This window comes from Natator depressus, chromosome 26 (assembly GCF_965152275.1).
Source record: "Natator depressus isolate rNatDep1 chromosome 26, rNatDep2.hap1, whole genome shotgun sequence".
NCBI lineage: Eukaryota > Metazoa > Chordata > Testudines > Cheloniidae > Natator > Natator depressus.
In genome coordinates, this window is record NC_134259.1 from 8,077,533 (window position 1) to 8,094,061 (window position 16,529).

At 45.3% G+C, this 16,529-nt stretch overlaps 1 protein-coding gene across 3 annotated transcripts in view; it reads right to left on the reverse strand.

The window, feature by feature from the left end:
* Positions 1 to 16,529, reverse strand: part of ADRA1A (adrenoceptor alpha 1A) — a 79,089-nt gene that overhangs the window by 16,823 nt on the left and 45,737 nt on the right. For 2 of the 3 annotated variants that reach the window (XM_074939955.1, XM_074939956.1), the window contains exons 1-2: positions 15,055 to 15,350; positions 11,880 to 13,599 (exon numbers count right to left, since the gene is read on the reverse strand). In XM_074939955.1, the coding sequence (XP_074796056.1) occupies positions 11,880 to 12,762 (883 nt within the window). In that variant the 5' untranslated portion in view covers positions 12,763 to 13,599; positions 15,055 to 15,350. Of the gene's footprint in view, positions 1 to 11,879; positions 13,600 to 15,054; positions 15,351 to 16,529 lie in introns of those variants that run through there. The other variant, XM_074939957.1, reaches the window with a different exon arrangement.

Here is a 16,529-nt window from a genome sequence, read left to right on the forward strand (position 1 = left end):
AGATCCATTCCTAAATCACCCCAGGATTTCACAGCACCTGAAGTGAAAAAATGTGGAAAAATCTCAGCGTTCAAGTTTTCCCCCTTGTTATTTCTGTCCATGAGTATGGGAAGGCAGTGTTCTCGGGAGACTGGGAGTCTGGACTGTTGCATTCTGTCCCTGGTTCTACTGCTGACTCGCTGTGAAAAGTTGTTCTAGTCATGTCACTGCTCTGTGCCTCAGTTTACCCATCTGCAAAGTGGGAACAACCACCCTTACCTCACAAAAGGACTCGGCGGGTCCTTCCATTCAGAGGGCTTTGGGATTCTGTGACCAGTGCAAAGTATCATGATCATAAAATAAAGGCCTCTTGAAAAATTAGACTTTGGATTTATGCCTTCTTGTGGAGCAGCTAGCATTGACCAGTGTTGGGGAAAGATCACAGATTAGCTGGGCCCATTAATCTCTTATGGCATGGCAACTACCATTGACGTGCTGGTTATGCCATGCAAGGTGGATGAATTGACAGCTTCATGCCTCTTGGTGTTTCCCTTTGTGCAAAGTCATAGAATCATAGAATATCAGGGTTGGAAGGGACCTCAGGAGGTCATCTAGTCCAACCCCCTGCTCAAAGAAGGACCAATCCCCAACTAAATCATCCCAGCCAGGGCTTTGTCAAGCCTGACCTTAAAAATATCTAAGGAAGGCGATTCCACCACCTCCCTAGGTAACGCATTCCAGTGTTTCACCACCCTCCTAGTGAAAAAGTTTTTTCTAATATCCAACCTAAACCTCCCCCTGCAACTTGAGACCAAACCACTGCAACTTGAGACCATTACTCCTTGGTCTGTCATCAGCTACCACTGAGAACAGTCTAGATCCATCCTCTTTGGAACCACCTTTCAGGTAGTTGAAAGCAGCTATCAAATCCTCCCTCATTCTTCTCTTCCACAGACGAAACAATCCCAGTTCCCTCAGCCTCTCCTCATAAGTCATGTGTTCCAGTCCCCTAATCATTTTTGTTGCCCTCCGCTGGACTCTTTCCAATTTTTCCACATCCTTCTACAAGAAGTGGGGCCCAAAACTGGACACAGTACTCCAGATGAGGCCTCACCAATGTCGAATAGAGGGGAACGATCCCGTCCCTCGATCTGCTGGCAATGCCCCTACTTATACAGCCCAAAATGCCATTGGCCTTCTTGGCAAAAAGGGCACGCTGTTGACTCATATCCAGCTTCTCGTCTACTGTAACCCCTAGGTCCTTTTCTGCAGAACTGCTGCCGAGCCATTCAGTCCCTAGTGTAGCAGTGCATGGAGTTCTTCCGTCCTAAGTGCAGGACTCTGCACTTGTCCTTGTTGAACCTCATCAGATTTCTTTTGGCCCAATCCTCTAATTTGTCTAGGGCCCTCTGTATCCTATCCCTACCCTCCAGCGTATCTACCTCTCCTCCCAGTTTAGTGTCATCTGCAAACTTGCTGAGGGTGCAATCCACACCATCCTCCAGATCATTTATGAAGATATTGAACAAAACCGGCCCGAGGACCGACCCTTGGGGCACCCCACTTGATACCGGCTGCCAACTAGACATGGAGCCATTGATCACTACCCGTTGAGCCCGACAATCTAGCCAACTTTCTATCCACCTTATAGTCCATTCATCCAGCCCATACTTCTTTAACTTGCTGTCAAGAATACTGTGGGAGACCGTGTCAAAAGCTTTGCTAAAGTCAAGGAACAACACGTCCACTGCTTTCCCCTCATCCACAGAGCCAGTTATGTCGTCATAGAAGGCAATTAGATTAGTCAGGCATGACTTGCCCTTGTTGAATCCAATCTGACTGTTCCTGATCACTTTCTTCTCCTCTAAGTGCTTCAGAATTGATTCCTTGAGGACCTGCTCCATGATTTTTCCAGGGACTGAGGTGAGGCTGACTGGCCTGTAGTTCCCAGGATCCTCCTCCTTTCCTTTTTTAAAGATGGGCACTACATTAGGCTTTTTCCAGTCGTCCGGGACTTCCCTGGATCGCCATGAGTTTTCAAAGAAAATGGCCAATGGCTCTGCAATCACATCCACCGACTCCTTTAGTGCTCTCGGATGCAGCGCATCCGGCCCCATGGACTTGTGCTCGTCCAGCTTTTCTAAATAGTCCCGAACCACTTCTCTCTCCACAGAGGGCTGGTCACCTCCTCCCCGTGCTGTGCTGCCCAGTGCAGTAGTCTGGGAGCTGACCTTGTTCGTGAAGACAGAGGCAAAAAAAGCATTGAGTACATTAGCTTTTTCCACATCCTCTGTCACTAGGTTGCCTCCATCATTCAATAAGGGGCCCACCCTTTCCTTGACTTTCTTCTTGTTCCTAACATACCTGAAGAAACCCTTCATGTTACTCTGAACATCTCTTGCTAGCTGCAACTTCAGGTGTGATTTGGCCTTCCTGATTTCACTCCTGCATCCCCGAGCAATATTTTTATACTCTTCCCTGGTCATTTGTCCAATCTTTCACTTCTTGTAAGCTTCTTTTTTGTGTTCAAGATCAGCAAGGATTTCACTGTTAAGCCAAGCTGGTTGCCATATTTACTATTCTTTCTACACATCGGGATGGTTTGTCCCTGTAACCTCAAAAAAGATTCTTTAAAATACAGCCAGCTCTCCTGGACTCCTTTCCCCCTCATGTTATTCTCCCAGGGGATCCTGCCCATCAGTTCCCTGAGGGATTCAAAGTCTGCTTTTCTGAAGTCCAGGGTCCATATTCTGCTGCTCTCCTTTCTTCCCTGTGTCAGGATCCTGAACTCGACCATCTCATGGTCACTGCCTCCCATCCACTTTAGCTTCCCCTACTAATTCTTCCCGGTTTGTGAGCAGCAGGTCAAGAAGAGCTCTGCCTCTAGTTGGTTCCTCCAGCACTTGCACCAGGAAATTGTCCCCTACACTTTCCAAAAACTTCCTGGATTGTCTGTGCACCGCTGTATTGCTCTCCCAGCAAATATCAGGGTGATTGAAGTCAAAACACTTGCTTTAGGTGCCTAAACATCCTGTTTCAATTGCTCCCAATGCCTTTGGCTGTTTGCATTATTGAAAAATCGTACTTCCAGGCTCCACCCATCAGGTCACCAGTGCCCAGATGTACTCGGTGGGTAGGACGCAGGACTAATGGCAGAGGTGTGGTGTAAACGGCAAGGCAGTAGGGGCACTGGCAAGAAACCAGAAACTAGGTTCCTACCCCCAGTCATGTGATCCATGTGGGTCTACTGAGGACTATGTTGGAATAGCCAACTAAGAGAGAGAGTGGACATTCCTGGTCCTGCATGCCGGGGACAGGGCTCTGTAGCAAAACATGCCAGCAGACACTAGTCAGCCTGAAAAGAGTCAGTTTAAAACAGGGTGTGGTGAACCCTGCCTTAGCGAGCAGCCGGCCTTGTGCGTCTCTGCAGTTGTGTGGTATTGTTCTGAATTCTAAGGAATAAAGTCGTGTTATGTTGCAACCTTCCAGCAAGAGCATTTATGGTTTTACCTATGTATGTTGTGAACCTAATCTGGGCCAGAGAGACACAGCACAATCCTTCAGTGGCCACCATTACAGAGCGTGAGCGGTAATGGAGTAGAGTAAGTCAGTGGGGTGAAAGGTAAGGGATGGGTGGCCGAATTAACTGATTTTCAAATGTTTAGGCTCGCCAAAAATTGCTCCCAAGGGACAGGATTCTCCCACAAGACAGACCCAGGTCAAATCTTCTGATATTCCTGTTTAAAGAGAAATATCAAGCCACGGGCGGATTTCTCTCCTGTAGCACAGATGGGACGAGTTGTTTTCGGCAGAGCCTTTGGGAATTCCGTTCTGCGAGTCCATTGGCCTCTCTGTGAAATGGCCAGAGGGAGGGGGGAAGCCTGCAAAGGCCCTAATCTGCAGCTTTGAAGGACACGACGCGTTATATTCAGCCAAAGCAAACCCAAAAGAAAAATACGAACACCCACAAATCCATAGCCATCTCGGGCTTTGTGGCTGTCACTACACTTCTCCCTGTGGCTACTTGTGACATCCCATCAACAGCACAAAGAGCACTTGGCTTCTCATGCTCCGGAAGGATGCAGCTGAAGTTTTTTGGTTTAGCGCTGGTGACATTTGCAAGCTGTTGGTCTCTTGGGCTTTGGACACGACAACCACAAAACAGTAATTAGAATCCTGCTGCCGAGAGGCATGTAGGCAGCATCTGACGGTTCCCTCCAAAGTATTTGTGCCAGTTCCCAAGATTCATTTACTACTATGTGACAAACACAAATACCCCCTCGGATATCTTCTGCTCTGCTCGCTGTGTCCTAAGAACAAGGAAGGATTAGTGATAAACAGGGCTCTCCAGGGGCAATTGCCTTCCAGTATAGTGCCCTGTCCCCATGATCATATCCATCCTCAGCCGACTGGATGGACCCGTGTTGTTCTCTGGTTCCTGAGCCCTTGAGGCAACAGTTATGTCCCAGTAAATACAGTCCCGTCTTCCACAGTAGGTGTCCAGCAATCAGTTGTGCTGCTCTGCTTCTGTGGAGCTGGTTCCCAAGGATCTCAACTTAGTCTGTACCTAAGGAGCCCCCCCATCCTACTGTGACCCCCTTCCTGAAAGGTCCTGTGTTATCGCTTTGCCTGAGGAGAGCCTGAGATATCTCTCAATAGCTTCCACCAGAAGGAGGTTCCTAGAGACTGCTATGAATTACCACCTCCAGCATTCTCCAGCCCTGCAGCAAGTTTTGACATACCATAGTGTGATCTCCTGTTCTGCACCATCTCCAGACTGGTTCCACCACAGTTGTGAACATATCAAACCTTCTTCCATTTCGAGAACCTAACTCAAGCTCTCAAATTTGGAGATATTCCTACATTTCCCTTGCAGTTTCTGGCAGAGACAAACAGGAGGAGGAGCCTGCATTAGGGCAGGCCATTCTGATGGCGTGCCCATTCAGAAGCAGATGCAGATACACTGCAGAGTCTGCCAGGAGACCTGTTCTTCTGAGGTTTCTGGCTCAGCTGTACAACTTCAGTTTTGATAAGCATCCAGGTTTGTATGTGGTCATCTGAACCAAGCTCTGGAGGAATGAAATTCACCTATAGTGATCTAGAATTGTTAATCCTAACTCCAGAACAGAGCTACATTAGCTATTGCTCATAGAGTTTAAGGCTGGAAGGGACCACTGTGATCATCTAGGTTGAGCTCCTGCGTAACGCAGGCCAGAGAACTTTCCCCAAACCAATTCCTGGAGCTGATTTTTTAGAAAATCATCCCATCTTGATTTTAAACCTTTCCCATAATGAGAATCCACCATGGCCCTTGGTGTTCCAGTGGTTAATTATCCTCACTGTTAAAAATGTATGCCTTATTTCTAGTCTGAATTTGTCTAGCTTCAGCTTCCACCCATTGGCTCACGTTAGACCTTTGGCTAACAGATTGAAGAGACCAATATCAAATATTTTCAAATATTTAAGAGCAGAAATGATCAGTGCTACTTTACACTTCTATAGTACTTTCTATCCAGGGAGCTCAAAGTATCTGAACAAAACGTGAAGCTTCTGCAACGCAGGGAATTATGATCCCCTTTTTACAGACGGGGAAATTGAGACACACAGATGTTAAGAAATTGACCCAGATTTTTGAAAAGAAGGGTACCGCGGAACTGGGAAGAGAATCCAGATCTCCAGACTCCCCGTCCTGTGTTGTAGCCACCAGACCATCCTTCCTTAATTAGGCGCTGCATTTTTGTTTATGTAAATCAATGCACATTCCATAATCCCTGGCTAATTGATACACAACCTGCACTCATCACCTCCATTTGAACAGAATGCCAGAATGTAGCCACATCATCAACTGGTCAATCACAGACCAGCCATGGTGTGGAGGGCGGGTATTAAAAGCATTTAAAGCTGTTATCAGCACCCAGCAGGATTGTAATGGAGGTAAACAACATGGGGGAAGCTAACGCAATACTGGCAGGTGCAATGTAAGTGACTAACCGCAGGGGAAGGGAGAGAACGGCTGGGATGAGAGAGGCCGTCAGGCCAAGAGCCCGCTGTCCAGGGGAGGGAGGTCAGTGGGAAACTTTGCACTGAGAGACGGCATGTGAGAGCACACCCCCAGCCTGGGCAGTGAAAAGCTTCTTCCTAGCCACCTCCTGTGAAGGAATCAACTGTACTTGGAGAGGTCGCTGGTCTCCTGGTAATTTCTAATCAGGAGCAGCCGCCAGTCCATGCCAGTGGAAAGGCAGAGAGTGAAAATTATTGCAGGGTTTCTAAGAGGGGAAAAAGCAAGCCATTCAAAAGGCAGTCATTGCCCCCCTCGCACCTCATATCCCTACCCGCTTTCCCCCTCCACCCCCCATAATGCTGGACTGCAAGCTTTAAGCCCCAGCTTGCATTGTGGGGGAAGGTGCAGCAGGAGCTGGGAATTCTGATTGACTCAGCTCAGATTCTTCTGTGAGCTCCAGGACAGTACATGCTGGGAGCTGCAGCCCCACCACAGAGTGCAAGGTGGATTTCCATGCTTGCCTCGGCTCACTGGGCGAGTTCACAGGGTAGCCAATGCTAGCAGCCTCAAAGCAGTCCTTGTTGGCGTCTCCACAGGAGCGAAACATGGAGGAAGGTTCTCTGATCCTGGTTCTCCCCCCACTTATGCCATCGCAGCCCAGATTCAATCTGGCCCGTTCGAAAGAAGTGGCCCATGAAGACCCACTACAGACTCACAATTCATGTGTTAGGATCACGGCTGCACTTACATGGACATTGTTCTTCCATCCTTCACAACCAAATGTGGACACCACAAACATTAGGGCCCAAAGGCTGGTCCTCAGTCACTCCTGTGCAGTGATGTTCACTGGGGAGCATAGGTGAAGCCAGGCAGAATTTCTCCAAAATGGATCAATTCCTGCAGTGGGTCAAGGGTTTGTCCAAGGACTTAAGCAGTTCAAAAGAGGGTGCAAATATCCTATAAAGGGCATTTGCACCATCAAACTCTAGTTTCCCTTGTGGCAGAGAAGAGACAGGACTTAGGTGTATTAATAATAGAAACTATTTGTAGAGGTTCCTGCTGGACACAGACAAAGTACCTTGTGGTTCTTCCTGGTTCCAGGTTAAATTTAGTTTGTGCTGCTGAGAGACAATCTCTACTTGGGTCTCCTTTAGTCCTGGCCTGGACTAAGCAGCCATGGAAAGGGAAACAATTCTGCTGCCGTGCACTTGGCACAAACATTCAGGGAAAAGCTGAGAGTTGTCCGGGAAGGGGGTGTGCAAACCTTAACAGTAGAGCTAGCTGGAATATTTTTGATAATTTTGTTTTCCAGACCTGCTGTTTTCATCAAAGTGAAAATGTTTTGTGGAGACATATTGATTTTGGTGAGCTTTTTGCTGGCAAGGTCCAGGATGGAGTCTCTGGTCAATTTGAGAGACAGAGACAGAGAGCGCAAGGGGATTAAAAAACCGGACCTTTTTGCATAGAAAATAAACAGCGTTTGACACTATCCCCTTTGACCAAAACGTTCAAAAGGGGATTTTTTTTTAGTTCCAATGTGTAATGCATCCAATGTTTCTTCCAAAACCTCTGAAGCTGTCACAAAACAGAATTGTTGTTTTCCAACCAGCTCTACTTAGGGTGACCAGACAGCAAGTGTGAACAATTTTGGACAGGGTGTGTGTGTGTGTGTGTGGGGGGGGGGGGGCGGAGGGTGGTAATAGGAGCCTATATAAGAAAAAGACCCAAAAATCGGGACTGTCTCTATAAAATCGGGACATCTGGTCACCCTAGCTCTACTAAACAGCATCTCAACCAAGCCAGAAGGGGGTAAAATGGGCTTAACACCTATTCTGCAGCTATCTATCCTGGGGATAAGGCTCCTAAAAGCTCTGCCAAAAATGAAAGAGTGCCCATGCGGTGGAAGATCCTCAGGAAAGGTTGGGAGAGCATTACCTACCCAGATTTTAAACCAACCCCTCCTGATTGTCACCTATACGTGTTAATTTCACCTAGATTGTACAGCACTCTCCATTCAGAGGCTGGTCTTGAACGACGTTGGAGGGCTCTCTCCGCCAAAGGTATCTGAGAGGGCACATATGACAACTTGTGGCTGATGAAATGATCTACCTGTAGCTCACAAGAACATGCTCCCCCAACGTAAAGCCTGGGTATGTTTGAATTCCTGCGTACACCCTGAGAGCAGGCATGCAAGTGGAATGTCTACACTGGTCCTGCGAGTGTCCCTCTTCCAGTCCAGGCACAGGTAACTGATACAGACACTGTTGTTATGGACACATTGGTTACTAACACAGAGAGAAGAAAGCTTCTCCCTTGAATCTCTTTGCCCATCATTGATCAGTCACTGAACAGCACGTCGTGCAGGCTGCTGGATGCCTTCCTCATTATCTTGTTCTGATTGCTGACTCCGCTTTGCTTTACACCCTGTTCTGATGGCTTTGCACCCTACCTGGCCTGTCTGAACCGGGCTGACATGCACTTTACACAGCGGCCAGAGAATCTAGCCCCACTAGGCTTTCCCAGACATGCTCTCCTTACGTCCAGAGACTTGCTGTGCTCCTCTGACTATACCTTGCCTTTGCCTATGATGATAGATCTGTGGACCCAATTTGCACTGAGCTATCGACATGGGAACAGACCCCTCCATTAACATTGTTTAGCAGTTCTTCATGGAGTTGTTTTATTCCATAAAAGGGCAAGATTGCAATCGGTTTCAAGGGTCTGTTGTTGGCTCTCTTCCTTTTGGATGTTCAATATTTTAAATCTGCGTATCCTGCTAAAGGAATCAGCGTTGCGTTTATTTTCTCACAAACTTCACGACATCACTGATATGGGCTTACGCTGATGGTTACTTCCACATCCCTCCAACGGGTATTTCGAGGATTATCCTGATTTTTATATGTTTGCATAATGCGTCAAAGGTTTCAAATAGAATGGGTTGGGAAATGTTTTTCTTATAATTATTTGTATTGCAGTAATGCCCAGGAGCCCAGTCATGGACCATGACTCCATGGTGTTAGGTGCTGTACAAACTAACTGTGGAACTTCAAAACTTTTCATGTAATGGAATTCTTGTTTTCTAGTCAGCACTGTTGAGACCCCGCAGCTCCCATTAACTTCAACTAGCATCGTTAATGCTCAACACGTCTGAAATCTGGCCCCTGGGTGCTACGCTTGCTCTGCCACTAACCACCTTTGTGACCTTGAGCAAGTCACTTTCTCTCACTGGGCCAGAGTTTTCCCATCTGCAAAATGGGGATAATGATGCTTGCAAAGCGCTTTGTAATCTATGGATGAAAAGCCCTGTATAAAAAAAGCTAAGCATTATGGGTCTGTGATACAAAATAGATAGGAAAACAGCCTGGATCGAGACGTACCAGTGGTTTTGCATAATATACGTGTCTTTGTGCTGCATTTCTGTTTAGCACTCTTTTTTTCTTTTAACAAAAAGGGCAAACAGATTTTTGGAAAAATGATTCTAAAATAACAGAGAAACCATGTGAAGATAGGGAGACTAACCTTAGCAAACTTTCCTTATAAGGGATCAAAGATTCAAAGTCCCGTGTTGAATAAGGACGTTTTCTTCAACCTAAACCAAATGGATCAACAGCAGCAGCAGCTCTGGGTGGGCAGCCACATTTGAGGATTTTTTTTTACCAAAGTGCGTGTAATGTGCTCTCAAACCCTTTTTGGGTATGTTTGGGACATCTTGGCAACAAACATTCCAACAGAATGACACTCAGAGCAGAAAGAGCCAGTCCCTCCCAGGGTTTTTCCTTATGCAATGACTAAGTCTTTACTCAGACACTTTTCCAGTATTGCCCAGCATTTCAGATGACAGAATTAGATAGATTCTGCAGCCATTGACTTTCATGAGGCAACAACAGCTAAAGGATTTAGTGAAACGTTCTGCTGGAATCCTATAGAAGTTAATTGAAAATGGTCACCTTTCTAAGTTATTTTTTTTAACACTTTCCCTTCGCATTTCATTGAGAATTATATCCCTATTCTAAAGGAGGACTTGTAGCACCTTAGAGACTAACAAATTTATTTGAGCATAAGCTGTAGCTCACAAAAGCTTATGCTCAAATAAATTTGTTAATCTCTAAGATGCCACAAGTAGCCCTTTTCTTTTTGCGGATACGGACTAACACGGCTGCTACTCTGAAACCTATCCCTATTCTAGAGTCCTATAGAATGGTACAAAGCAGCCATCGAAGAAAGGAGATCATTTTCCATTTCACTCTGCAGGTTTTTAGGGAAATTTCCATTAGATGCCATAGAGCCTTTATTGGTTTCATGCTTCTGAAGTTGTATAAGGCTTTCCCATAAGGGCACAATTTCAAAGCTCTTGATTAAGCTTTTTCTGGCATAAACTGGCCGCTGCTGCAAAGAGATCAGTTTGCTGATGGTTAGGATGATTTAACGAGTTTGGACAAGAACTAATTTAATAACTGCAGTGTATAAACTATAGCCTGTTTTTCTTTCATATGTGTTTTACTTGTATCCGCAAAATAGAGGGGAATAAAGCTCTGCAGGCATCTAAACCAGAAATTCATGTGGAATCCTGGATTTTATTGCAGTGGATAAGTAATTCTGTATTAAAATAATTTTCTCTAAACAAACCTTCCAATGCTGAAGTTTGCTAAATCTGTAACAATAGAAACACTGATACTGATTCCCAACACCTCCTTGGCCCTTGGATTTAAAAACCACAATAAACATAACCATGAGCATAACCCACTAGAATTTGAGTGGTTTATTCTTGTTTTCCATTTGGTCTGCTAATCCAGCTATTACCTACACCAGACTCCTGTGCTACATCACAGACATTGTTAAAATGCAGAGTAAGTTTTTTTTAAAGGGATGCATTCAAATTTTGAAACTGTGTGCCATTCCATCATTTGCAAAAAGCAAACAGCTGAGTTAATCACTCTTTTCAAAGGGAAATATATTTGCACTCGCTCTGGTTTTTTTAAAAAAATGGTCACCTTTGCAACAAAATCCAGGGAAGCTAAAATAATTCTTTTGCAATAAAGACCTCATCCAAAACCCACTGAAGTCAATGGCAGCCTTTTCATTGGTTTCAGCAGGCTTTGGATCAAGTCCTAAAGGGCAGATGATCAAAAGCTCAGTTCTCATTTAGGCACCAAAATAAATTGCCAGGTTTTCAACAGATCTCAGCACTTTAGATGCTTGTTGAGTGCTTAGCTCTGGAAAATCTGTCCATAAATGTCACAATGGGAGCACTATGGAAAATCCGGACCTGATTGTGGGTAGTGAGCAATTGAAAGTCTGGCCCCTGGGCTTCTTTGAAAATCCAGCCGTAATTTTGCAAAGAGAAACGTTGGTGTTGAAGTTAACGGTGCTTGTGTCCTTTACGCCTGCTAAGGATTTGGCCCATAATGTCTGTAAAGGTGGCCAGAGGACAACAATTCCATTTGGTGGAGGAATTCACAACTGGCTTCCTTCCAAACTGTCACAAAACCTGACATGCTCTGCGAAGGAAAATTCTGATTGAGTTTGAAGTTTTTATTTCAGCTCAATAAAAGTGTTTTGTTTCAGTTGCCACTTTTTACAAATGTAGAATAAAAAATCGAAACAAACCGTCCTTTCAAAATGAAAAATCAAACCGTTTCATTCCAATAATGGCAAAACGAGATTTTTCAACACTGTGGGAAAAAAATTTCCCCATGAGTTTTTACTAAACAAATTATTGGTGAAATTGACATGATTGTGAGACGTGTTTCAATTTTGAGGGAACTGCGTTTTCCAACGGAAAATGGTTCTGTCGAAGTTTTGCAGACCAGCTCTAACCCACAGCAAGGCAAAAAGAGATCCCCCCCCCCCCAACCCCGGGAAGTTCTTATAAAAGGTGAAGGTGTTTTGCTTTACTTACCAATAGGCATGACTATAAAGAAAGGAAGCCAGCACAATATGAAGCACCCTACCACTATTCCCAGGGTCTTGGCTGCTTTCTTTTCCCTGGAGAACTTCAGGAGACGCACTGAGAAGTGGGTTTTGTTCTTTGTGCAGGATGTAGATCTGCTCCCTACCGAGGTGTTTTTGCGATGGATCCGGAGGGTCACCTCTTCAGAATGAGATTTCTCCGTTTTCAAGCCAGAAGTCAGGCCTTTGCTTTCCCTTTTGGCCACCACATACACTCTACAGTACATCACCAAGATGATGGTCAAGGGGAGGTAGAAGGAGCCAAAAGCAGAGAACAGTACATAGCCAGGCTCTTCAGTGATTTGACAGATGGTCTCATCTTCTGGAGCTGGCTCCTTCCAGCCAAAGAGAGGTCCAATGGAGATCACCAGAGACAAAGCCCAGACGCTTAGCAGAGCCAGGAGTCCCCTCTTTTCCGTCACTATCGCTGGATATCTCAGTGGGTAGCTCACCCCAATGTATCTGTCTATAGAGATGATACATAGGCTCATGATGGAAGCCGTGCAGCATAGGACATCGACAGCTGCCCAGATGTTGCAGAAGATCCTTCCAAAGACCCAGTAGCCCGAAATCTCAAAGATTGCTGAGAAAGGCAGGACAGTGGAAGTTAAGAGGAAGTCCGCAACGGCCAGGTTGATTATGTAGTAATGGGTCACACTCTGAAGGTGTCTGTGGCAGGCTACTGATAGGATAACCAGAATATTGCCCAGCACCCCAAATATAATCAGCCCCCCTAAAATAACCCCTAATAATATGGCCTTAAAATTGTTCACTATCCCTACAGTCTGGGTGCAATTTGAACAGTCAGAGGAATTTCCAGGGAGGAAAACCATTGTCGCTGGCAGATAAAGTTCATCCAACTCTTGTGCTCCACTCAACTTTCTGCTGCTTAAAGTGCTGAGATCAACTCTTTTAAGGTTTTGCAGGCAACATTTGCCCAGCTCCGTTGGTAAAAGGTATTATAATAACAACAATAATAATGCCTTAGAAACACGGAACCAGGATAAGTAACTGATCCAGAAACATACTGGAAAATCCTCTCTAAGCTTCTGCTCTTCTGGTTGCTTTTGGCAGCCAATTAGCAACATAGCCCCAGTTTTGAAGACTTTCCAAGTCTGGCCTCCTTTGGATTCTTCCTGGGACGAGGGGGCCTCAGCTGTATGGTGTAAAGTAGGGGCACCAATGAGGACATTTCTCCTACTTTCCAGGATAACTGTCTCAGGGGAAATGGAGCTGCAGTGCTAAAATCATTCCTGCTTTTTAGAGACAGTAAGACTCAGTTTGCAGAGGTGAAGGGAATAACGTAAAAATCCCCAGTGTTTTAATTTGGATTCCTCCTCAAAGGAAGTTGGTGACACTTTCGCTGGCCCTCTCTGTGTTGAAATTCTATTTCGCACCTGGCGTTGTAGAAACCTCGGCAGTGGTAATGATGCTCCGTCAGCTCTGTGATTTTCCAGCTGAAGGATGCTCACCCGTAGCAGGCTTCATAGTCTTGATGGGTTGATCAAAAGTTTCTGAACCTCTGGGAAAATGGTTGTCTTGTCACTTGGTCCCCTGGGCTCAGGATCTGGGCTTATTAACACTAGCTTGTTGTAGGCTCAGAAGGAAAGGGGAGGTTTGCCTTGTCAAAGACACCTTGATGCTGTGCTCTTCCGTGACATGGTGCCCGCCTAAGAGAGGTAAAGAGACATGGACAACATGATTCAGACAGCTCATGGCTACCTACTGCTGTGGTTTCCCAAGCAGAAATATTTTCTGGCGCCTGGGACTCTATTTTAGTGAACCTTCCCCGTCAGCTACGATATTAGATTAATATCCCAGTCCCTTCCACCCAGTGGAAGCCCTGCTATTTGGCCGATGTTGCTCCAGACAACACAGACCAATATGAATTTTTGTTGCCTGATCAATTTTTCTGACCATCTCTCCACACCCCCAGCTAAGAAACAATATTATACATTCAGCACAAGCCTGCCGTCCATTGACCTGAGGGTAAAGCAATCAACCCTGTTTATTAGCTTCCCTACAGGGACCATTTATTAAAGATACAAAGGGACAGAAATCAGAACTAGAAACTGATTGTGAACTAAATCTGCAAGTCCAGAATTTAGTCTAGAATCCCCCAAAGTGACTCCCTTGCGGATCAAACTGCTCATTAGTTAGGATAAGCCACACATTTTAGAAAGCTACAGGGGAAAGTGACTTGTGAAATGTATGGGGTGTTGCAGAAAGAAGGAGTTTTTACTGGCTGGAATAGCATTTCAAAACATCTGGAGGCCAAATTCCTCCTCAGCCAAATAAAGATGGAAAAAAGATAGAAATGCGAGACTGAGGATAGGAATTTGAGGCAAAAAGGGCAGGAAGGTTAGTTATAAGTGACAGCTAATCATCTCTTATAATGCTAGGGATGGTCTAGATTTCCTGTTCAAGCACTGATCAGATATTTGAAAGGCCATCAATAGCGACACAGACCTCAGTTCCCAGATAAGAAGAACCTCCGTAAATTCTTATGGGCAAGCTCACTGTATTCTGTCTTGCAAATTAACTCTCCCGTCCGATTAAACACACTCCCAACAATCCAGCAGCAAAAATCAACTCATCTGCGAATCCCAGGAGTGTGTATTTTTCTACAGGGATGGAAATAAAAATAAAATTCTTATTTTAGCACCTGTAGATGCCCAATTCAGATGCACGGGTCTCTTTTTTTCCACGGTGGGCATTTGCCTTCCTTCCAATGCTACATTTACATTTGTCTTTCCACAGGAGGGAATGAGACCCCGAGTTACTCCAGGGAAAAGGAAGGTTTTGAATAAGCACATAAATGAAAAATGAAACCCCCACAGTTTTAAGCACCTTCTGATATTATTATTATTATTTTATTTATTATAAGTCTGATGATGGAACAGGGAATTAAATGATCAAAGTTCATTCCCAAGTGCATGAAATAAAACTTCCCAGCAAGTAAAGGAAAGGAGAAGGCAGAAAAACAGTAAGCGAGGCAGGAAAGGAAGGAGGTATGATACATATATGCTCCAAACAGCCCAACATCTGATCCGACCCTCACCCTGCGTGCTAGAGATCTCCAGACGGGAGACTCTGCCCTACCTCTGCCCTTCACCCACACTCACCTCCTGGAAGGCTGCACAGCTCCTGTTGCTGAGCATCTGGGAAGGACATTCACAGACAGCCCATAGCACAGCACTGCAGTCTCCTCTCTGCATGCAGGGATGGGGCACTCGGCCGGAGATTCCACCAGCCTTTCCTCCCTTTTTAACTCCCCTTGTGTTTTGATGACTCACAATTACACTAATGCCCTGTGTCCCAATGGCAGAGGGGCTCGGGGCCAGCTTCTCCGCCCTCTCCCACTTGCAATGTTCAGCCCCACACTGTCAAGAAGCTGCTGTAGCAGGCAGTATCCCCTGCCATTACCGTAATCTCCAGCCACTGCCGTATTGCTCAGAAACAAAGAGCACTCATGGGATGCCCAATTGTCTTTTGCGCTGATTTACTGGGTTTTGCATGGGAAAGGAGTGAGAATTCAGAAAGTGTATTTTTCAAACGCGAAAGATAGCTAGTTGGCAGAAATGTCACATTCACAGAATTTATGGGGTTGATAATTGCCTGAAAATGAATTGGCAAAATATCACCTGAAATTACGTGGGGGGGGGAAAAAATCCCATGAGTCTCACACAACTCTGTTGGAATATAAAACGTGCAGTGCTTGCCAGATAAAATGAGCATGAAGAAAATAACAAGGATTGACAAATATTCCCATATACACACATACCATAGCTCAAGAAAGATAGACAGTTATTGCCTGCTTTCCCCATTTGGTCCACGTTGCAATGGTCCTCCTCTTTTCCCAGGTTTTCCCTGGAGAGGGGGAAGATGGAGTGGAGCTTAACTAAATGGTTGGGGAATTGCATCAGGAAATAGTGTCTGGTTTAGGAAGAAGTTCAGGAAAGTTAAGCATGAGAATCTTGTATTTAGATAATAAATTGTGGGGGCTGACATTTTGCTTCTGGCTCTTTTGACCTATTGAACATCTGCCTTTCGGTTTTGTGCTGTGTCAGTATCAACTAACAAGAGAATAGAAAAATACTGAGTCACAAAAGTGCGTGTGCGTATCTGTGAAAAGCTGCCTTCAGATTGGATGCCTACAGGGAGAAGGATGAAAAGAGTTGGACTTTTATATGGACTCCAGTAGCCGTAGTCTGAGACAGGATACTGGGCTAGATGTGTCATTGGTTTATTCCAGTGTGGCAGAGTCACCTTGCTCTTATATTAACATGGAGGATTCTCTGCACCTTGAAGTCTTTAAACCATGATTTGAGGACATCAATAGCTCAGACACAGGTGAGAGGTTTATTGCAGGAGTGGGTGGGTGAGATTCTGTGGCCTGCATTGTGCAGGAGGTCAGACTAGATGATCATAATGGTCCCTTCTGACCTTAATATCTATGAGTCTATGCAATCAGGTGCCACATAGTTCCCTGGATTTCAGTGGAAGGAGGAAACATAAGAGGCTCAGATGGTTTGGATGCTGGTTGAGCCTGACTCGTGACTCTTTTTGCCTCCATGTATAGTGGGAATAATGGGGTGCT